Source organism: Octopus bimaculoides, chromosome 3, assembly GCF_046866305.1.
Source record: "Octopus bimaculoides isolate indiv1 chromosome 3, ASM4686630v1, whole genome shotgun sequence".
Classification (NCBI taxonomy): Eukaryota; Metazoa; Mollusca; class Cephalopoda; order Octopoda; family Octopodidae; genus Octopus; species Octopus bimaculoides.
The window spans coordinates 45,112,706-45,137,939 of record NC_142930.1 but is presented as its reverse complement, the minus strand read 5'-3'; the positions used below and the strand labels follow the sequence as shown (position 1 = coordinate 45,137,939).

Below are 25,234 nucleotides of genomic sequence, written 5' to 3'. Positions count from 1 at the left end.
AATGTATATATGTGTATATATAGATGTATATATATAGATGTATATGTATAGATGTTTCTGTATTGATGTATATGTATATATGTATATATATAGATGTATATATATATAGATATATTGCAAAATTCCTGATGTGAAGACATGTGTTGAAACAGATATTGTTGTATTTCGGGATGGTCATTTTTATTTTGTTTTGCCAAATAAACACATGCACTATATATTCATTCTTCACTCATTTATTACTGTTCTTATTCTAACTCATGTCCACTGCCTGGAAATCTTTTGTCACACATCTGTGACCTCCTCAGTAACACCTTCCATCTTCATGTGTGCTCTTGCTCTGCTTATTCCATTCTGTTCTTCTATGATGTATATCCTTATATGCACATGCATCTATGTTTGTGTGTGTGTGTTTGCACCATTGTTCTTAGTAGCACTGTGACCCTCTCCTCAGCCCCATCCCCTACCCTGTTGCTGCTGCTGCTGCCCTTAAGCCCGACTTTATGCACCATTCTTGTAACTCACTGTGTTTGTGTGTCTGCTCATGCTGCTGCCATTGTGGTAGATGTTGTTGTTGTTACCATTGCTGTTAGTCGTGTTGTTGATATTGTTGTGGCGGTCTGTGAAGTTACCATATGTGTGTTTGTCTGTATATGCGGGTTTGCTTCCTATGTTGTTTGTATCCCTGCCCTTTATACAGTTTTCTTTTAAAGATGGTCACACATGCGGTGGGGGTGAATACCAAGATCACACTCAAGGGCCACATATTTAAATTTAATAACAAGTGGAAGGTGCAGCCATCAGTATTAGTATCGCTGGCGATGTGGATAACCTATTTATGGTATGGTGGGATAGGGGACTCAAAGTGAAATTAGCAGAGAACTCCATAACCCTAACCATGTGCTCTCGTTATGTAGATGATATCAACATAGTAGCCAAAACAAAAAAGATGTACCTTTGGATGTTATATATGGGCTTATCAATTCATTCTAGCAGAGTCTGCTAAAATGAATTAATAAGCCCACATTTAACATCCAAAGGTACATATTTTTCCCTCTGATGAAATTATACTCATGTCACATAAATGTAAATTTAATGTACAAATCCGTAATTAAATTATTGAGTATTAATTGAAACAGCCATAAGAAGTGAAGATGACCAATTTGTTGTTAATAATAAACAATTATTAACTTCCTAATCTCCATTTTTTAAAACTATGTTTTATACACCTATTATTTTAAGGAACCATTCCATCTTTATCTCAAGCATGTGTATCTTTGTTAATCAATATGTCCTTCCACTTTCAAAACGCATTTTTAGAGTTCATACATTGTTTTCCCAAGTGTATTACTGGTATACAGTGGAGAAATGATTTCAGCCCTTTTTCAATTTGATGGTACATCAAATGAGACACTAAATAAATTATGATACAGTGTTTCATTACATAAAAAAACAGGTCTTAAAATTATCTTTAAACTGGGATGGGTGCACACATTGCACTTTGCTGCTAAGGAATACTCATGCACTGGTGCAGCGGTGTTTCAAAACATCAAGTTTTCAAATATCCTGACAGCGTTTGATTCCTTCCATATGTCACATTACTGTTGACTGTATGTGATGCATATATATTTCATGGCACACTCATGAAAATGTCTGTTCTATAGAGATGAAGGTCAAAGTTGGCATAAAATCAAATGATAAAAATTGATAATGTGATATTAAAAAGTCTACAAGGAAGTATTGCTGCTATGCTGCTATTTCCATAGATGATACATATTGACATGAGTCAATGAAGGAATCTCTACATGGTTAGTGTCCAAGAAGCATAAGTTTCCTGGTCACAAACATGAAAATATATTTTGCTGAAAATGGATCCAGGAAAGGGTTAATGCTCAGCTCAACTTGTGGCTTACCTTTCACATCATTTCTGTGTTAATGTTCATTTAATGCTAAACTTCAACAGTGTCAGCAAGTTTATAAGGTCTATAAACTCTACTCCACTTTTTTAACCAATGACTCCCAATGTTAGCAGAATGCTAGCAATGTTTAGGAAGTGGTATAGTTAACTAAATTAACCTCCATACATGACTGGTACTTGATTTTATCCACCCCATAAGGATGGAAGGCAAAGTCAACTTCATTAGGGCCTGAACTCAGAAAGTAAAAGGATGCAACTAAATACTTCAAGTTATTTTGTCTGATTCTCCACCAATTCTGACATCCATTGCTAGTTTTTCTAAAATCTAAATAAAAATAATTTCTGATAATGATTATTTAATGTTGTTATCTAATTAATGTTAAACCTATTTTCTTTTAGATTCAGAACACTGCCTTGGTTGACTGGGACAAGCCCATGCTAGAGCAAGTCGATCAGTTGGGTGACAAATACTTTGACTGGGTACACCAACCAGAGGAACATCACATTAGGCTATTTCACTCAGATTTTTGTGAATTTTTCTCAATGGCCCCTTGGTGGTTAGTACCTGTCATCTGGATACCAGTTATGTGCCTTGGAATGTACCAAGCTTATCAAAATATTAGCGTCCATACAGAGATTTTAGGATTTCCATTTCTACAAGAAGGTAAGCATCTGCTTTAGATATAACAAAATATGAAACTGATATATTTTGTTAAGTTTTAGGAACAAATTTTGTGATTATAATTTTTGGTACTATTTACTACATATTTTGAGATGAAAACTATACTTTAATATTTGCACACACATGCCTTTACATTCGAAGTTCATATATATATATATATATATATATATATATATATATGACCAAGGTCAGTTTTCCCTTTCACCCCTTCAACAAAGTAAAATACAAGTCAAGTACTGCATTGATGTAATCAACAATACCCTTTTCCCTGAATGTGTGGTGAGCTTCTACTTGTGCTACAAAACAATATTTGCATCTACACTGTTTTGATGGGTTTGATCTCCGATTATGTAATGTCTTACTCATGGATACATACATAGTTTTGAACTGGATTCAAACTCATCATCATCATCATTAGCCTATCGTTGCTGGGTAACTTTTACAATAGAAGGCCATATAAATTTTTGTTTATTCTATGTCAAACCATGTCTTCCCTGACACATAGGCCTCTTGATCAGGACAGATTTGTGCAATTCTTCGCAAAAATCTTCGTTGAGGATTCTTTTCCCTTTTTAAATTATTTACATATTTATTTGACCGTCTCACATAACTTCATTAATTGAAACTTATCAAAACTTATAAAAACATAGGAAGTTCTTATGACTTTGGTCATTGTAATGCTTTCCTTTCGTTTGTTTAATAAAAATTCCTCTTTGCAATGGTTTTGTTTCCATTTTGTGATAGACAGTTATCATGTAGAAAATGCCAGCTTAGGTAAAATTGATTAAACTTTCAGCCTTAGTCACATTTCTATATTTAAGAGATGAGGAATTATGTACATTATTTACATTATTTACATTCGATGGATATTTGCACTCATCTTGTTTGTTGTTAACACAATGTTTTGGCTCATATACCCTCCAGCCTTCATCAAGTGTCTTGGGGAAATTTCGAACCTGGGTTCTCATTCCTAAGGTATGCCTACAGGCATCTGGCATAGTGGTTAAGAGCACAGGCTACTAACCCCAAGATTCCAAGTTCGATTCCAGGCAGTAACCTGAATAATAATAATAATAATAATAATAATAATAATGATAATAATAATAATAATAATAATAATAATAATAATAATAATAATAATAACCCAGGTTCAAAATTTCCTCAAGACACCCGATGAAGGTTGGAGGGTATATCAGCTGAAACGTGTTAACAACAAACAAGATAAGGACAAATATCCACCAAATGTAAATAATGTAAACAATGCTCAGTAACATTTTTCTGCAATTTTTCTGGAACAAATAAATAGCAAAATCAAATTTAATGTGGAAAATTATCTCAACATACCAAATTTTAAAATTTTAACGTAATTTTAAAATTTCCCAATATGTGACAATAACAGAAAAGACTATAAAAGTAGAGACAAACAGTTATAGGACGTCTCACACACACATGCACACACACACATACACACACACATTTACAAACATACACACACACATTTACAAACATACACACAGGTAATCCCGAGTTTAAGTGGTGTATAGTAAACACATGTATGCATGTACATATGTATGTATATGTATGTATGTATATACAGGGGTTGGACAAAATAATGGAAACACCTTAAAATTTCGAACAAATTTATTTTATTTTGGAGTAGTACTGCCTTTGGCAGTAATCACAGCTTGAATTCTATGAAGTATGAACTTGTACAAAGTTTGATTTGTTTCCAAAGGAAATTTTGTCCATTCTTCAGCTAAAACAGTCTCCAGTTCTTGTGATCAGGATATCGACTCCTTACCTGTTTTTCTAAAATGCACCATAAATGTTCAATAATATTGAGATCTGGGGACTGTGGTGGCCAGATAAGGTGTTCAACTTCACTAGAATGTTCCTTGTGCCATTTGTTAACAACTTTGGCTGTGTGAATTGGTGAATTATTATCCTGAAAGATTGCGTTTCCCTCTGGAAACAGTTCTGCAACCATAGGATGAATTTGATCAGATAAAATGCTTAAATAGTCTTGACTATTAATTCTGCCGTGAAGGAAAACCATTGGGCCGGTGGATTTCCAAGATATAGCCCCCACTCCAATCATCACAGATCCTCCTCCATGTTTAAAAGTTGGAAGAAGGCAGTCTGGGTCAGATGCTTCTTTTGGCTGTCTCCACATGTATACTCAGCTGGTGGTCAGAAATAAGGTAAAGGATGACTTCTCTGAGAAAATAACATTCTTCCACTGCTCTAGGGTCCAATTCTGTAGGTTTTTACTCCACTCTAAACGCTTGGCAACATTATGATGCTATAATGGCAGGTGTTACCATTATTTTGTCCAACCCCTGTGTGTGTGTGTGTGTGTGTGTGTGTGTGTATGTGTGTGTGAGTGTTTAATTGCAATGGACTGCAGAAAAGACATCTAATCCCTCTCTTCTTAAAGCTGCATCTTCCTCAAACCTACTTTTCTTTCTCTTTCTCAGCATTTTAAAAGCTACTTGTGTGTGTATGTCTGTGTGTGTATGTCTGTGTGTGTATGTCTGTGTGTGTATGTATGTCTTTGTGTGTGTGTGTGTATGCATGTATCTATGTATTTATAAAAGTATGCAGCATCATGTATATATCTCTGAATGACACTTGTATTAACGTTACCATACCACTGCCACTCGATATTTGTCACTTACGCAATGCTGTACTCCCCTTCCCTGATATCAGCTACACTCACTATGCCACCACATTTCCCCCACACTGACACTCTTGCATCTTTCTCATTTTATCAAATAATAGCCCAACCCCACTAGGGAGCCCATTATAGATTCTTATTGAAATCCAATTAGCCTATAATTGAATTGGATGTTAGTTTAACATGTATGCAAAGTTTGGTGAAGATTGGTTCACTGGTGCAGGCAGCAACATGGTAACAGTTAGATCAACAGACAAATTGCCATTTATGTATATGATGATGATAGTGGGGTGGTGATGATAGTAATACTTTTTCTAATTTTTGGTTCAAAGCTAGCAATTTTGAGGGGATAGGGAAGTCAATTACATTGACCCCAGTGCTTACTTGGTTCTTATTGTATTGATCTTCAAAAGATGAAAGGCAAAGTTGACCTTGGCAAAATTTGAATTCAGAATGTAAAGCCAGAAGAAATGCTGTTAAGCACTTTGTCCACTGTAATAATGATTCTGTTAACTTGCAGCCTTAATGATGATATTAACATTGGTTTCAAATTTTGGCACAAGGCCAGCAAGCTTGGGGGAGGGGTTAAGTCAATTACATCAACTTCAGTGCTCAACTGGTACTTATTTTATCGACCCCAAAAGGATGAAAGGCAAAGTCAACTTTGGCAGAATTTGAAATCAAAACACAAGGATGGATGAAGTACTGCTAAGCTTTTTGCCCAGCCTGGTGATGATATTGATATCGATATCAAATTTTGGCACAAGGCCAGAAATTTTGGAGGTAGGCATAAGTCAATTACATCAAACCTGGGACTCAACAGGCACTTATATTACTGACCTCAAAAGGATGAATGGTATAGTTGACCTCGGTGGCATTTGAACTTTGAACATACAGGTGAACGAAATGCCAGTAAGCATTTTGCCCACCACATGAACAATTCTGTCAGCTCACCACCTTGATGATATCAATATTAAAATTGATAATTCTTTCTTACATATCACCATCAATTTCCATTGACACTTACAACAGCTTGTTACAGAGATGTTACAAAAACATGTGAGGGGTATATAGATGAAGTTATACAAAATGACGAGATGATAAAAATATTACACAATATATTTAAGAAGCACAAATAATTAAATACTTAAATGAATATATATATATATATATATATATATATATATATATATATATATATATATATATATATATATCGTTTGTAGAAAACATAAATCTGGAGAAGAAGCACACTCTAATATGTAGAGCAGTGTATATTTTAATGGGGAAGGCTGGTTTATGGGATTACCCTGGGTTTCCCATCCATAAAGAGTTTAGCCTTATGGTGTATCGTCAGACCCCAAAACCAGTTGGCCTAAGACCCCTTCAAAATATGGAGAGAGAAAAGCCTCGCTACAAAGGTAAACAATAGGGGATTATCTCCCTTTGTCACTGGCTATTGACTTCCAGCTGTGCTGCCATCTTGCGGATTCCAAAACGCTAGCAGGAATTTCCTAAAATGTAAACATGGCCTGAAAATCTCTGTCCTAGAGTTAAGGATGCTCCTTGGTTCAAGTGAGTCTTTTAGGATTCTCACACATTCAGCTATGCACAACTTTCAACGCTTAATCCTGTTGATGTAGGGGCCTGGGTTTTCGAGGATTTTCCATGAGACTGAGTATGGGATCCCATCATCCCTTAGTTGTCAGGCATGACTGGCCAGGGATGTTATGTATCTCCTTTCTGGAACTCTGAAGGTGGACCTATTGTTGGAGAGATGTTGCTTGAGAGAATTCCCAGTATATCCAATGTATTTCCATGGGCACGTGTTGTTGGTGCTGTACTTGTTGTTGTTACTGCTGCTATTGTTGCCGATAACTCACATTGTTGACCTGTACAAAAGTACAATCCTATATTCTGCAAGAATCCTAAGAAAATTTCTTGAGATTTAAGGAGACTTGTTGTCATCAAACCTCAAGATAAAATACCTACTAACTAAATTAGCATGAACTAGTGTAATATTAGTGATGGCCACTCATGTCAATTTTGACATATGAGTATTTGAAGGAGAGACTTTAAGAGAAAAAAAATGTGTGACAAAGAAAAACAACTTTAAAAATAAAAGGATAAAAGAAGTTGTGAAGGATGCATGAATGTAATTTGAGTCCAGGTATGGATTCTGTTATGAAATTACACTGGGGACATTGATAATTTTGATTTTGCCTGGGATTGAGCAAATGTGCCTGTTGATTACAGGATATAATTCTTTTATTGTTCTGGTTCTTCAACTGAAATTGTTTTGATGCATCATGACACATTTTATGCCATCGATCTAGGCAATGACTTTCCCAAGATGTCAAGCTAAGCTGAGGAGATTTTAGTGCTTGCTTCAACTTATCCTTATATCTAAGGATGGGTCTTCCCTTACTATAATGTCCCATACAAAATAATTTTTGGAATGTGGTCATCTTTCATTCAAACAACATGCCCTACCCATCTGCACTGAATTTCAGCAGGATGATTTTGATATTGGAGATATCACATTTTTCTAAAATTTTGACATTTGTTATCTTGCCATTTTATGTTGCAGATATTGTGCAAACAGCATTGTGGAAGGTTTCAAGTTTCTTTATATGTCACTAGTAGGGAATCCATGTTTCTGCTCCATACTAGAGTTTGCTCAAAATACAAGATTTGTTTACACTTATTTTAGTTTTCAGACTGACACTGTGTTCATCCCACAAATTATGGAAAAGTTTTCCAAAAGCATTTGTAGCTTTAGATATTCTAACATTGATTTTGTCATCAAGAGTACTCCTAGAGTTTACTATACTTCCAAGATATTTAAATGACATGACATATTTGAGTGGCTTGTCAATCATCATATTAGAATCTTGTTTATGTTCTGCCTAAGTTTTGGTTGGAATAAAACTTCAGTCTTCTTGATGCTGATAGTCAGTCCAAATGCACAAGCTGTTGCAGTAAGCCTATCAACTGTTTCCTGAATTTCCTCAAATGTATGAGAAATCAAAGCACAATCTTCAGCAAACACAGTCACATAGAATCAGTTCTGTAGTCTCTTTCTTTGATCTGAAACTTTGCCCTTTTAAGTTTAGTCACCCTTGGCAGAATTTGAACTCAGAACCTAGAGATGGACAAATTGTCACTAAGGCTTTTACCCAGCATGCTAACAATTCTGCCAGCTCTCTGATAATATATAGCAGTACTCATGTTTCTTTTGAAATTGTATATTCTGCATTATTTTCATTTAAAAAAATCTTTCAGTTCTTCTGGATAAGGCTATAATTGAAAGATCATGACTTTCCCATTCTCTCAGCAATTCTGAAGTTCATTTATAAATCTAAAAGCTTCACAATGATTTCAGACAATATTCATGTCACCAATGTAACTTCCAATCATATGTTTACAGTTTTTTTTTTTTACTGTCTCTCTCATTTTCTTTTTCTATTCTATCTTGAAAAACATTCTCTTGCCTGTTGTAAATACTGTATTCTCTTCAATTCATATTTTCCCTTCTACACTGCTGCTCCTGCGCTTGTTCTACTGATCTAACCCTCGGCTTCTCCTAACTTTGTTGCCTATACCATCTCATTCATTTTCTTGTTAGCTTACATCATCTGTCATCCATATTTTATAAGCAAATATCAATTTTCAAGCAAGCAGATGATAAATAATTGCACTTATACCCATGCATTTGGTGATAGATGATATAAAAAATTTAGTTCAATAAAACAAAAATACTTTTCACTATCCACTCACCACTGCCACCTACACCACCATCATCATCACAGTAGCAAAGCTCAGTCAAAGTTGCTTTGTTTTTGTTTAGTTCAGCTGTTTGCTTAAATCTACTTTCCTTGCTGTCAATGTTTCTCTCTATTCTGAAAATACAAAGTTCAAATAACAAGGTAAAAATTATAAATAACACCTACAGCTATTTTGTTAAGTTATTGCACATTCATGGAAAAATCTGTCTTTCTATCTTTGATGAGTTTATTATTATATCTGATATAAGCCCTCTTTCTTCCATCTACCCATCTATGGATTTGTCAATGTGGGTAGATAGAGAAATAGATTCACAGACAGAAAATATAAGAAATTGAATATTAAAATGTTTTTTTTTCTTGTCAGTCACATCATCATCATCATTCATCATCGTTTAACATCCGCTTTCCATGCTAGCATGGGTTGGACGATTTGACTGAGGACTGGTGGACCAGGAGGCGACACCAGGCTCCAATCTGATTTGGCAGAGTTTCTACAGCTGGATGCCCTTCCTAACGCCAACCACTCCAAGAGTGTAGTGGGTGCTTTTATGTGCCACCAACACGAGGGCCAGTCAGGTGGTACTGGCGACGACCACGCTCGAAATGGTGTATTTTACGTGCCACCTGCACAGGAGCCAGTCCATCGGCACTGGCAACAATCTCGCTCAAATGTCTTACTGACAACGGCCACGCTCAAAATGGTGTATTTTACGTGAAACCTGCACAGGAGCCAGTCCATCGGCACTGGCAATGATCTCGCTCGAATGTCTTTTCGTGTGCCACTGGCACAAGTGCCAGGGAGGCGATGTTGGTAACGATCAACGGCCACACTCAAATATATAATGTTTAAAATTTGGCTCTGCTAAACACTTTATATTTCTCTCACTTTTTATCTCTGCTTCTTACTTCAACAAACTTTTCAACCATGTAATTTCCGTCTTCGTGTCTATCATTTCTCTCTTTCTCTTTCTCTCTCATTGGTTGGCAAAGCGTCACTACTCCCTCTTTATCTGCCTCTCACTCTTAATATAAATGCCCCCCCCCCCTCTATCTGCATTTCTTTTAATACACCATCAGAACATCACCTTTCTGCTAGACACTGTATTTTGAACTCTCTCTATATCTCTCCCTTACACTAATCTCTTACATGTAATAACTATTTTTTCTCCACTGCCTACATAATATCTTTAACACTTCTCTCTCCCTCTTTTTCTCTCACTCTTCACCTCTCTCTTCAACTAACTACTCTACAGTGTAACTCATTCAACTTTATCAAACTAATATGTAGGTAATGATTCCAAATTTTGACACAAGGCCAGTATTTGAACTCAGAACATAAGCATGGATGAAATGCTGCTAAGCATTTTGTCTGACATGCTAGCAATTCACTGCCATAATAATAATAATAATAATAATAATAATAATCTTATATTGTAAAAGAGAAGCTGATCTCCATCTATTTGTCACAAGATATATGTGAAGGAGAGGAAGAAATGAAAAAGTTGTTGTTGAGAGAGAAATACACTGAGAAAGGGAGAGCATGTGTGAACGATAGATAGTTAATGTTGTCACCATAGTAACTAACAAGTTTTGATTTAAAATGTGGGTACTTTAAGTGCAAGTCTGTCAACACAATGCCACCACAAACTACAAAAAAAGAGACTTTCAAAATATAATGATATAGATAGTTATTTGTTTAGTTGTGTGTATGTACATGTATTTCTATGTCTGTGTCTGTATTTCTGTATGATTTTCAACATTGTGACAACCCAACCAGAATTTAAAAAAAAGACTTTCATTTGATAGATATGACAGGTTAGCTTGGGAGGGTAAGCAGTTGTGATTGATGAAAAAGGTGGTATTAGTACCAATAAATGTCGGAGACCTGGGAACAATGAGTAAAAATCTTGAGAAGTACAGGGAATGAATGATGGCCGCAATAAGGGTGGAGCACTTGCAGAAAACAGCATTGTTTGGAACTGCTTGAATACTCCGGATGGTACTTGAAAAATAAAGGATGTTACCTTAGTTCACTGGTAGTGAACAGCTGGCACCATAGTACATCTCCGGTGATAGAAGCTGTGCAAAGACAATAATAATAATAATAATAATGGTTTCAAATTTTATCACAAGGCCAACAATTTTAGGGGAAGGGTAAGTCGATTACATCGCCCCCAGTGCTTGACTAATACTTATTTTATCAACCTCCAAAAGGATGAAAGGCAAAGTCAGCCTTGGCAGAATTTGAACTCTGAATGTAAAGATGGACAAAATGCCGCCAAGCATTTAGCCTGGCATACTAATGATTCTGCCAGCTTCCTGCCTTAATAATAATAATAATAATAATAATAATAATAATAAGGTTTTCTGATTTAGGTAGAAGATAACTTCAAAAGAATGGAAGTCAAAGCTAAGCTCAGCAAGACTTGAACTCAGAATGTAAAGAACAGGAAGAAATAGCGCAAGGCATTTTTCTGAATAATAACAATTTTTCTCCCATAATTGTCTTTAACAAAGAGATTTCAAGAAATATTTCTTTTATTTTTCTGATATTCTTTTATCATCTAATCAATGCTAAAGACTTGCTGGATATATAGTGAATGTTTTTTGACAGATTTAATAAATCAAAAACTTGGATTAATCTGTCTGTCCAGCTATCTTCCACTGTAACAACCTGGCCAATAAACAATCGGTTCTTATTGGTTTTAATAACTCTTGGACAAAAATACAAAAACTTTGGCACCAGAACTAGATTTATCTTCAGTGATTGTTTTTATTGACAATGACAGCTGACAAGATGAGATTTTACTAGTCTCTTAGTTTTTTTGTTGTTTTTCTTTTCTTTTTCTTTTTTTATCTTTTAGATTCAGTTTTTCTTTTACATATGGATAATCTATCTTCAGATAGTTACTACTACTACTACTACTACTGCTGCTGCTGCTGTGGCTACTACTACTACTACTACTACTACTACTACTACTACTACTACTGCCACTACTACTACTTCCACTGCTACTATTACTACTACTACTACTACTACTACTACTACTACTACTACCACCACCACTACTACGTCTACCGCTGCTGCTAAACAGACTATAGACAGATGGACAGATAGGCACACACACACGCGGAATTTTACATAAATACATACAATGAATTAATTTTATTTGATGTCATATTTGTTTGTCTGCAGGTATTGAGATCAAATCCCACCATCTCCTATTGCTGTACATAGCAGGACTGTTTCAGTGGACCCTACTTGAATATTTGATACACCGCTGGCTTTTTCACTTACGTCCTGTTATTAATTCACCGTTCTTCATTCGAATGCACTTCATCTTACATGGACAACATCACAAGGTAAAAACTCTGACTTTTTAAGGAAACTATTTTTTTTTATGTATGGAAGACTTATTTCATCATCATCATCATTTAACATCTACTTTTCCATGAGGAACATGTCTCTTATATGTCTGTGGAATACTCAGCCACCTCCATACTAATATTATCTATGCTTGCATGGGTCAGCTGGAGCTTATTGAGGTAGATTTTCTATGACTGGATGCACTTCTTGTCACCAATCTTCACCAGTTTCCAAGTAAGATATTTCCTGATGTTTTTGTAGAATATTGGAAATGAATGACACTGCTTGTATGACAGGGACACTCATTTACAATTATCACACAAAGTCAAGACAAGGAGGCACAAACATTCATATATACATACATACATACATACATACATATATATATACATATATATATATACATATAAACAATATCAGTACATGCATATATATGTACATGTATGTATATACGTTCATCTACATGTACATATAGATACATAACTGGGTACATGACGTGGCAAAAGAACAAGGACAAAATGGTAAACAAGGTGCAACAAACAAGCAGGCCACATAGAAACATCCCCTTCATCAGCTGCCACCATTAAAACTCCGGCGTTTCGAAGAATTAAGGCAGTACGCACCGTTAAAATGGTTCTTCCCACGAACATAAATCAAATTGTTTTCGTGGAGGGTAGTGGCGGACGGAAAACAAGACAGGAAAACGAAAAGGTGAAATAAACAAACAAAAAGGCTGTACAGCCAGACGTGAAGTGTGTATGTCTTGAACGCTGTGAAGCACGTACAGGAGGGGCAAAGAAGTACATGCGAGCTTGGTGATTCCAAGAACGAAAAAAGATAGCAGCCGGACACACGTGACCAAAGCTGTGTGAAGAGAAAGAATAGCAGAGGGAAAAGGAGGGGAGGAAGTAGAATAAAAGTGAGCAACGAGAGGTAGAGAGAGATAGTAGTAGTAACGGTGAAAGGCGAAGGACAAGTAACAAAAGATAGAGAGAGAGAGAGAGAAGTAGTGACAGGTAGAGGCAAAGAACAGTAGAGGGAAGAATGAGAGGGGGAGAAAGAAATAGAGAGAGTCACATTAGAAAAATAGTCAAAACTTACTGTATAAAGGTAACGCGTGCGTTCTGTCGTGATACAAACAATATGAGTATATGCATATATATGTACATGTATGTATATACATTCATCTACATGTACATATAGATACATAACTGGGTACATGACGTGGCAAAAGAACACGGACAAAATGGTAAACAAGGTGCAACAAACAAGCAGGCCACATAGAAACATCCCTTTCATCAGCTACCACCATTAAAACTCCGGCGTTTCGAAGAATTAAGGCAGTACGCATCGTTAAAAGTGAAACATCATCATCATTTAACATCTGCTTTCCATGCTGGCGTGGAGGCGCAATGGCCCAGTGGTTAGGGCAACAGACTCGCGCTCAAAGGATCATGGTTTCAATTCCCAGACCGGGCGTTGTGAGTGTTTATTGAGCGAAAACACCTAAAGTTTCACGAGGCTCTTGCAGGGGATGGTGGCGAACCCTGCTGTACTCTTTCACCACAACTTTCTCTCACTCTTTCTTCCTGTTTCTGTTGTACCTGTATTTCAAAAGGGCCAGCCTTGTCACACTGTGTCACGCTGAATATCCCCGAGAACTACGTCAAGGGTACACGTGTCTGTGGAGTGCTCAGCCACTTGCACGTTAATTTCACGAGCAGGCTGTTCCGTTGATCGGATCAACTGGATCAACTGGAACCCTCGACGTCGTTAGCGACGAAGTGCCAACAATCCATGCTGGCATGGGTTGGACGGTTTGACTGAGGACTGGCAAGCCAGAAGGCTGCACCAGGCTCCAATCTGATCTGGCAAGGTTTCTACAGCTGGAGTTTAGGTTGTATTTCTGGCAAGTTGAGTGACCATGTGGAGACATTATGATATTTGAGTGTTGATGTTGTCATTTAGTCCTGTCTCAGTCCTGATTTGGTACATCTATGATCAAAGACTTTTTAATTATGACATCTCCTATGTTTACAGGTACATAGGAATGCAATTGTCATTTTCTTACTTTTAGATCATAGGGATTTAAGAAAGATATAGCTACTAAATCTAATCAGGTCAACTGACTGTGGAGAAGTTTCCTTGTTAGCTGGGCTATATGTATAGGGATACAGGTTTGAGACAAGATAGAAATAGAAGTGATGTTCATATTTTTCCTAACCCAAAGAGTCTTAGGTCATAGATGAAGTAAAAGGACTTCAATGAGAACATGAAGCTACATGATATATAAACCAGAGATGGAGCCTCTACATATTCATGCACCTTGCTAGAAATAGCAGTATCATCTCTACCCCATCATACCCTACTATCATAAAAACTGGAAAAGTACATTAGATAAGATAACCCTAAGGCAAACTTTGTTTAAAACGAAAAGACAGGTTAGTCATGGTTAGAATGCCTTTACTCATAGATCTGCTCAATCATGTCTAGTCTTGGATTAAACAACAGCAATCTTCACTTTCTGGAAGTTTATCTCTAACTCAGCAGAGTCCAATATGTTGCATTTCCATTAAGCTCAATCTCCTATATTTCAGGGAGGAAATATAAAAGGAAGATAAAATGAGAAAAGGAAGATGTAATGTTCATTCCTTTCCAAAAGACACAGGCAAAATGGTGTGACTTTTATTGGAGTTTGAAACAACATCATGACCTTGATGTTATGGTAGCTTACCTTTCACCATCTCTAACATTAGACACAAGGTTTAATGGATGAATGTCATTGATTATATCAGTCATATGATTGACTGTTATTTATTTGATCAACCCAGAGATGATGAAAGGCTAAAATGATTTCAGGAGGACTGGAAGTCAGAACAATAAATGAATGTGATTAAACACTGCTGGGCCTTTATCTGCCATTCTATTGACTCTTTTAATCCCTCACACTTACTGTGTAAAATATTGATTTCAAACTTTGGCATAAGGCCAAGTTTGGGAGAAAGACTAAGTTGATTAAATCAATCTCAGTGTTCAACTGGTACTTATTTTACCAACTTCGAAAGGATGAAAGGCAAAGTCAACCTTGGTGGAATTCGAACTCAGAACGCAAAGGCAGATGAAATGCCATTAAGCATTTTGCCCAATTTGCTAACAATTCTGCCAGCTTGTTGCTTTACACCGTGTAAAATATTATGATTGATTTACTATAAAGCAATTCCCTTAACTTCATGGAGAAGCTATGGAAATTATTGTTGCTGTTGTTGATAATAATACTAGTTGTTTAGCCCCAAGTAAATTGTAATTCAGTAAAATCATGGTAAAAAGTGTTCCAGCCATGGTCTTCCTGTGTCAGTTCAATGTATATGTCAGTAATGTTTAGATATTAACGACGTATATATGTTTGTGTTTATATTTCAATAACATTTAAATGTTAGTAATTATGGTAGTGTATATGTTAGTAATGTGTTTATGTCAGCAATATTTGTATATAAATTATGTGTATAGGCATAGGAGTGGCTATGTGGTAAGTAGCTTGCTTACCATCCACATGGCTCCAGGTTCAGTCCCACTGCGTGGCACCTTGGGCAAGTGTCTTCTAATCTAGCTTCGGGCTGACCAAAGCCTTGTGAGTGGATTTGGTAGACGGAAACTGAAAGAAACCCGTCGTATATATGTATATATATATATATATGTTTGTGTGTCTGTGTTTGTCTCCCCAACATTGCTTGACAACCGATGCTGGTGTGTTTAGGTCCCTGTAACTTAGCGGTTTGGCAAAAGTGACCGATAGAATAAGTACTAGGCTTACAAAGAATAAGTCTTGGGGTTGATTTGCTCGACTAAAGGCGGTGCTCCAGCATGGCCATAGTCAAATGACTGAAACAAGTAAAAGAGTAAAAGAGAGTAAAAGAGTATATGTCAATAATGTCTATATGCTCGTAATCTGTGTATTTATATCTGATGATAATGATGGCCATAGCTGTAATGGTGTAAGAGTATTGGTAATTATGTGTTAATGGTAGTTGTGGTAGTCATGGTAGTGGCTGAGATAACAGTGGTGTTAATGCAGTATAAATATTTTAGAGATACCAAGTAGAAAATAAAAACTTTTGAAACTGTTTGGATAGAGAGGTAGTCATGATGGTAATGATGATGACGATGATGATGATGGGACAATGATGATGAAGATGGACGATGATGATGATGATGAGGAGGAGGAGGAGGATGAAGAGGAGGAGAAGGTGGAGGTAACAACAGTTGTAGTCACAATGATGGTGATGGTGGTGATGGTGCTGGTGATGATGATGATGATGATGATGACGACGACAATGATGATGGGAAGAAGGAGGAGGAAAAAGATCTGTTCTTTTATCTTTAAAAATTGCTTTTGAAAGAATGTTCTTTTTTTTTTTTATATTTCCAAATGTCTTAAACTTTCTACTTATATGATGTAATCAGTAACTTGGTCACACAACAGGTAATACATATACATTGTTTCGGTGTTTATCATCTACATCTAAATCTTAATCAGTTAATTTATAAGCTTGCTCATACTTTCATGGTTTATTCTCACCCAAAAATCAATTTTGAAGCATGATATTTCACAAGATTAAACATTTGTAGAAAAGCTTATCTACCAGGAGCTGAATGACTCAGAAATTATCATGCAGAGATAAAACAGTACAGTTAAAATTTCAGGAAATAATTTTTAATATCTAATTTGAGATGATGGTAGGGTGGATACTCTGTTATGTTATTGGTAACACCATCGTTCAACAAGCAATAAATACCTGGTAGTTGTCTGTTGTACATTCTCTGACTCAAATACGTACTTTTAAAGACTAATATCTTCATTTCCACCTCAACATATCTACTGGTGGTAAGAATCTACTTAGGATTTCCTGATAAGCAGCTCTACTGAACATCAGTTTTTACCAATGCCAAATTGCCACGGCTTTTGGCCAACTTCCAACACTTTCTCTAACAGCTGTACTATTCGCCTACCTCTAGGCAGGCAGGTTGGTTGGTTGGTTGGTTGGTTGGTTGGTTGGCTGGTTGGTGGCTAACTTGTTTTATTCACAGCTGCACTTGATTTACTACTACTACTACTACTACTACTACTACTACTACTATTACTGCTGCTGCTGCTGCTACTGCTGCTATTACTACTACAGGAAATACAAAATTCTTCATTCAACATCGCATTCTTCTGCATTCAGCTCAGTATTGCGGGGTGCTTCTATTGTCACCACCACCACCACTTCCATCACAACATGGGGGTGGTGTCTGTGGTAGTAGTAGTAGTAGTAATAGTAGTAGTAGTGATGATGGTGATGGTAGTTTTGGTAGTAGTGGTTGTAGTTGAGATGAGGATATCATAGTAATGATGATGATATTATTATTATTATTATTATTATTAGTAGTAGTAGTAGTAGTAGTAGTAGTAGTAGTAGTAGTAGTAGTAGTAGTAGTGGTGGTGGTGGTGGTGGTGGCGGTGATGGTGGTGGGAGTAGTAATGATAATGATAGTAGTTATGAGAGTAGTTGTAGAAGTAGTAATAGTTGTGGTAGTAGTAGAGTGGCAGTGGTACTGGTACCGGTGGTGGTGGTGGTGCTGGTCTGCTCAAACAAATCCATGATCATATGATTGTGAGTTCAAGATCTTAAACACTAGGCTTGTGGCCTTGTGATTAGGGTGTAGTGAGAATTTTGCTTCCAAGCCACAAGGTTCCAGGTTCAGTCCCATTGTGTAGCACTTTGGGCAAGTGTCTTCTACTATAGCCCTAGGCCAATCAATGTTTATAAATAGATTTGGTAGACAGAAAGTGAAAGAAGCCCATAGTGTGTGTGTGTATGTTTACTTTTGTATTTCTGTTTGTCTCCTGTTGCTTGACAATCAATGTTGATTTGTTTACATTCCTGTAACTTAGTGGTTTAGCAAAAAGAGACTGATAGAATAAGTACCAGGCTTTTAAAAAAATAAGGCCTGGAGTCAATTTGCTTGACTAAACACCTTCAAAGTGGTGAGCCAGCATGGACGCAGTCCAATGATTGACACATATCAAAGATAAAAGACAGATTGGTTACCTGTCATTTTATGAAATTTTAATTAAACAAACTTTGTACAAACTGAATTTACTTACTCTTTTACTTGTTTCAGTCATTTAACTGTGGCCATGCTGGAGCACCGCCTTTAGTCGAGCAAATCGACCCCAGGACTTATTTTTTGTAAGCCTAGTACTTATTCTATCGGTCACTTTTGCCGAACCGCTAAGTTACGGGGACATTAACACACCAGCATCGGTTGTCAAGCGATGCTGGTGGGGGACAAACACAGACACACAAACATATACACACACACACACACATATATATATATATATATATATATATATATGTGTGTGTGTGTGTGTGTGTGTAAGAACGACCGTGCGAACCCAAAAGGGAGAAATGGTGACGAATGGAAAAAACAGGGCTCCTTTTATTAAATGCGTCACACGGTCGAACACAAAATATATCAAATGATATATATATGTTATACTTCGATAACAGTGAATTCGTAAATGGCCAGTAAAGAAGACGATAGAACACAACCGATAGAGATGAATAACAGAAATATTTATTGTGACATTAAAATGTATGTCTGTGTGTGAGTGTGAATGCGACATATTAAAACATAATAAAAAACAGGCCGTCGTATAAAGAAAAGAGTGCGTGTAAGTGATACATGTATGTGTATGCGTGAGATGCAGCAGATAGTAAAAGAGTCAGTAACACGTGTGAGCATTTATACCAGTTCTTAGAGTACACAGTGGTATGTGTCTGTATGTAAGAAGTTGAGGCGTGTGTGTGTGGCAGTGCGATCACTCGTCGTGATGTTAGGGCTTCCATGCCGAGCCGGGTTCCTGAGTACAGACATTTATCGCAGGCTGGGCTCTTGTCTATTATTTATCGTGGTGAAGACGAATCACACAAACAGAATCGAAGAGAGATGTGCCGCGGTTGTTTGGTTAGTTGGTGTACGTAGAAGTCATGTTGATGATGTTGGCGATGCTGGTAGTCGTAGTGTCATGTTGACTGGTGGTGATGCTGGTAGTAGTCGTAGAGTCATGTTGACTGGCGGCGGCGATGCTGGTAGTAGTCGTAGTTGTACGAAGCTGTTGATTGTTGTCGCTGGCTGCTGCTGCTGTGTGGTACACGGAACAGGTCTCTAAGAGAACTGAACCGAGACGAATTTTGCCGCTGAATTTAGGCTATTTAAAGCAAAATAGGGGCTCCAGAGAGGTATTAGAAAAACACTATCACGTGACCTTATTAAGGGCCACAGTTGGTCAGTTTGCGTTCTGGCGGGAACGGTACGAAGCAGTTGCCGCTTCAAATAATAATTAGTCATGTGATAAAAAGGAAAGATGTTTTCTACTATGCCCGCACTTGTTTATATATAATAGTGAGAAGATGGTTTGTTTGTATATAATGGCGATAGTAGTTTTGTATATAATGGCGATAGGTAGTTTCACTACATATATATATACACACACGCATATATATGACGGGCTTCTTTCAGTTTCCTTCTACCAAATCCACTCACAAGGCTTTGGTCAGCCCGAAGCTATAGTAGAAGACACTTGCCCAAGGTGCCACACAGTGGGACTGAACTCGGAGCCGTGTGGTTGGTAAGCAAGCTACTTACCACACAGCCACTCCTAAGCCTTATTTATAAAGTCATTAAAGTTTTTTTCTTTTTGTTATGTAAGAACGACCGTGCGAACTCAAAAAGGAGAAATGGTGACGAATGGAAAAACAGGACTCCTTTTATTTAAAACGCGTCACACGGTCGAACACAAAATTATATATATCAAAGATGATATATAAATATGTTATACTTCGATAACATTAGTGAATTCTTAAATTGCCAAGTAATTAAGATGATAGAAGATGATAAACACAACCGATAGAGATGTATAACAGAATTATTTATTGTGGCATTAAAGATATATGTCTGTGTGTGAGTGTGAATGCGACATATAAAAACATAATAAAAGACAGGCCGTCATATAAAGAAAAGAGTGTGTGTGATTGATACATGTATGTGTATGCGTTATAAACAGCAGATAAAAAAGAGAGTCAGTAACACGTGAGCATTTATACCAGTTTGTTGAGTACACAATAGGAAGAGTCTGTATGTGAAAGAAGTTGAGGCGTATGTGTGGCAGAGCGATCACTAGTTGTGATGTTGTGGCTTCCATGCCAGGCCGGGTTCTTGAGGACAGACGTTTATCGCAGGCTGAAACTCTTGTCTGTTCATTTATCGTGGTGAAGCTGAAACACCGAACAGAATCGAAGAGAGAATATGTGCCGCGGTTACTGTTTGATTATTGGTGTACATAGTAAGTCGTGTTGACGTTGGAGGCGAAGCTGGTGATGATGCTGGTTAGTAGTCGTAGACTCGTGTTGCTGATGGCGACGTCGGTGTGTAGTCATTGTTGGACGAAGCTGTTGATGGAGTCGCTGGAACTGCTGCTGCTGCTGCTGTGTGGTACACGGAACAGTCTCTAAGAGAAACTGAACCGACACCAATTTGCCGGGTATGATTTGTTCTATTTATAGTGTTCTGGGGGCTCCAAGACCGTAGTAGAAAAACACTATCACGTGACCTTATTAGAGGCCGTGATTGGTCAGTTTGCGTTCTGGCGGGAACTGTTCGAAGAAGTTGCCGCTTCAAATAATAATCAGTCACGTGATGACAAGGAATTGTGTTTTCCACTACGCTCGCGCTTGTTTATATTTAAATGAGAAGATAGTTTGTATGTAATGGCGATAGTAGTTTTGTATCTAATGGCGATAGGTAGTTTTGTATGTAATGGCGATTGAGGTGTTAGTTTCACTACAGTTACAAAACAATAAAGTTGTAGTAACGCCTGCGCATGCGTAGTCATACGCATGCGTAGTCATACGCATGCGTAAAATTAAACAAGCAAGCGTTTCCCGCTCAATTCATTCTCTTTCACGCTGGCCAGCGATTGAGCAAGGACGTGTGTTTAAAACTGTCTCTACATCTTTCGGTCTTATACTCGACAGCTCATTATTCTCACCTCTAAAGATGTATAACTAAAAGATATGTATGTTTTACCAAGTAAATAAATGTTGTTTAAGTTGTTTAGTTTAGAGTTCAGCTTTCCGTCAATTTCTTTAATTTTTTAGTAGAAAGTCAGGTATACAATCTAAAGATGTATAACCCACTTTCTACTAAAAAGTAAATCATTGTATTATGTACTCACATAATAACAGACGCACACAGATATTTTTCCATACGTTTCTCTATTTCAGGCACCATTGGACAAAACACGTTTAGTTTTCCCACCCATCCCAGCATCAGTATTTGCTTTCTGTATATATAACATGTTGCTACTGATCTACCCCGTGGCTGTGGCGCAATCCTTGTTTTCTGGCACTGTGATGGGCTATTTGATCTATGATTTGATCCACTACTACCTACACCATGGTTCTCCAGTCATGGCTTACTTCAAAGAACTCAAGCATTATCATATGTTGCATCATTATGTACACCAACACAATGGTAAGTCATAAGTTAAATCTCTCCTATGACTGGTCATTATCATTATCACATATTATAGTATTATTGTCATATATTAAGTATTAACATTATCATAAATTCAAATTACGATAAACGTAAACAAACAAACGAAATTTGCTTTTAGAAGCGTTGAAATGTCTTAGAAAGTTAAAGAAGTGATTTTAAATTCTCAAACGCAGGATAATGCTAATAATATAGCCTGAACAGGATAAACTACCCCTATTTTGCGTAGTTTATCCTGTTCAGGCTGGCTGGCCGCCCACACTTTTTTCTGCAAAATAGGGGTAGTTTATCCTGTTCAAGCTATATTATTAGCATTATCCTGTGTTTGAGAATTTAAAATCACTTCTTTAACTTTCATTAACATTATCATTATATATTACATATGTTACATTTCATTATCATTTCATTACCGTGTGTTATATATTAACATTGTTGTATGTTACATATTAACATTATCAAAAGTTGCCTACAATTATCATATGTTACATATCATTATTATATAATTATGTGTAAGGCAGTGAGTTGGCAGAACCATTAGCATGCTGAGCAAAATGCTTAGTCGCATTTCATCCATCTCTACGTGCTGAGTTCAACTTTGCCTTTCATCCTTTTGGGCTGTATAAGTACCAGTTGTGTACTGGGGTGTTGTAATCAACTTATCCCCTTCCCCAAAATTACAGACCTTGTGCTAAAATTTGAAACCATTATTATATAATTATGTACACTAATACAATGATGACAAGTGAAGTCTTTCCTATCATTTCAAATTCTAATTCATTTTAATCTATATTTTAAGTGTTTAAACTTACATTTTTCTCAAAATTGGTGACTGTTGCTGTATGTATTTAACCTCAGGTCACCCCTAACTGATCAGAACTATGATGAAAGATAGGGCATTTATTGTTGTATATCTAATATTTTTTATATTTCATAAGCAAATTTTGTCTTCTTGTCTTTATGATGGAATAAGAGTGAACTGGAGATTTGGCTGCTATTTCTAGGTTCATGAATTGTATAGTTCTTCTTGGCTCTTCTTCCTTCATTCACCTACATTTTTCTTGCAAACATCAACTTATTGGTGTTGAACATCAAGGACATCAGTCATAACAGTCTTGGTGGACTGGCAAAAATCATGAATTCTGGTCCTTTTCGCCTTTTCCCCTTTTCTCTTGTATAAACATTATAAATTTTTTACTCATAAAATTACATCTTATAACCTTTTTTCCCTCTTTTCCCTTGAGCAATATCAGAAAGCATTTTATCTTAGAATTCTTAGAAATCATTAATTTTTCTAATTTTTGATTCACTTCAATTCATTGATTCAATTCTCTGAGTATCCTTTTATCTTTCTCTATTTTCAGGTTTTGGTATTTCCAGTAAATTTTGGGATTATCCATTTGGTACTCTGATCTCTACAAAGGATAACCAATAACCCATCTAGTAGTAATAAAATATCAAACTATTTAATTAGTAATATAAAATTGATAGCGTTACAGAATAAATTACAAACAAATATAAATATATTGGCAAGCAGTAAGATCTACTGAAAGTAGTGAAGGTCTCTGCATTGTTAAAAGTTATTGAGTATAAATAGTTTAAAAGTGGAATGTATTGGTTTGCCGAGGAGAACGAAAATCATAACATTGTCAGTAGAAGTCCTCACTGGACAAATCTTGGATGAAAAATCCTGCCCAAAACATTAAACTTCTTTTCTTAATAGGAAACCAATTTATTCAGTTTACAAATATTTTAGTAGTGGGCAGTATTTGCAGAATGAATAGTGAAAAAAAATAAAGAAAAGATTTACAGTAAATCAATAATTTTAATATATATTTGTTTAAAGAAGAAATAGAAATGTAACCAATTAGAGTTTGTTATATTGATAATTTATTGGACATTATACAAATGATTTTGTTCAAAATTATACTAACAATATAGTAGAAATCTTTATACTAACAATATTAGATATGTTGATGTATTCTGACAAAAATGACAGAATGATGAATCATGACTTCAATGTCATATTGGTCAGAATGGGAATGTATTCAGTAGTAGCAGAAAGAATAGACAAGAAATATGAGCTACAAAAAATTATTATTTTTTTAATGTGAACAATATTAGACATTAAATAAACAAATTTGATACAGAGAAACAGGTTTATTGACAGGATTTTAAATATGTATCTATAGCTTATCAGGAAACCATGTTGCCATTTATACCACACTGATCTTATTCCTTCCATCTCAATAAACCACTTAAATCTATTTTTTCTTCTAAATTTATTACATTAATTAATTTATCATGTTTTTTAACTGTGATGATTTATCTCTATATGATAATAGGTCAGTTAATCTACATATCAGACCAGATTAATCCTGCCTGCCTACCTGCCTGTATGTGTACCTGTATGCATGTACATATATGCTGATGACCTTGTTGAATCACTGAATCACTACCCGAGCTAGAGAAGAAATTTCAGACGTGGAAGTAAGGTCTAGAATCAAAGGGCCTTACAGTTAATTTAGCAAAGATTGAAGTCTTAACAAATAGGGAAACAGACAAATCACTGATCCCTTCAGGGAGACGGCCCTGCTCAATATGTAAAAAAGGTGTTGGTAGAAACTCCAAATAGTGTACCCAGTGCAAGCTATGGACACATAACATGTGCAGCAAGGTTAACAGAGAAAGTAGTCATTGTGTGTGGCAGATGTGCAGGTACATTAAACATTACGAATGTACAGAAAATAGACTTCCTCAAATATCTGAAGGGATTCTTAGAAGTAGTAGACAGTTTCTGTTACTTAGATGACCAAGCTAGCAGTGTAGGAGGTTCTGAAAACAGCTACTAGAATGCAAATGGGCTGGGCAAAGTTCAAAGAATTACTACCTCTGTTAATAACAAAGAGCCTGTCCCTCAGAATGAAAGGCAGATTGCATGATGCCTGTATATAAATAGCTATGCTACATGGTAGTGAGACATGGGCTGTGACTACTGAGGACATGCAAAGGCTTGAAAGACATGAAGCCAACATGCTCTGCTGGATGAGTAATGTTAGTGTGCATGTACAACATATTCTAAGTGATTTGAGAGAAAAATTGAATACACAAAGCATCATATGTGGTGTGCAAGAGAGAAGACTGCACTGGTATGGTCATGTGATGTATATGGAGGAGGACAGCTGCATGAAGAAGTGCTTATCTCTTG

The 25,234-nt window shown here is 36.4% G+C and overlaps 1 protein-coding gene across 1 annotated transcript in view; it reads left to right on the top strand.

The window, feature by feature from the left end:
* LOC106880340 (uncharacterized) overlaps window positions 1-24,293 on the top strand; it is a 76,209-nt gene extending 51,916 nt beyond the window's left edge. Inside the window, exons 2-5 of the mRNA XM_014930221.3 lie at window positions 2,315-2,579; window positions 12,259-12,425; window positions 21,759-22,008; window positions 23,391-24,293. Of these exons, the coding sequence (XP_014785707.1) occupies window positions 2,315-2,579; window positions 12,259-12,425; window positions 21,759-22,008; window positions 23,391-23,461 (753 nt within the window). The 3' untranslated portion in view covers window positions 23,462-24,293. The remainder of the gene's footprint in view (window positions 1-2,314; window positions 2,580-12,258; window positions 12,426-21,758; window positions 22,009-23,390) is intronic.
* Window positions 24,294-25,234: the final 941 nt, after the last annotated feature.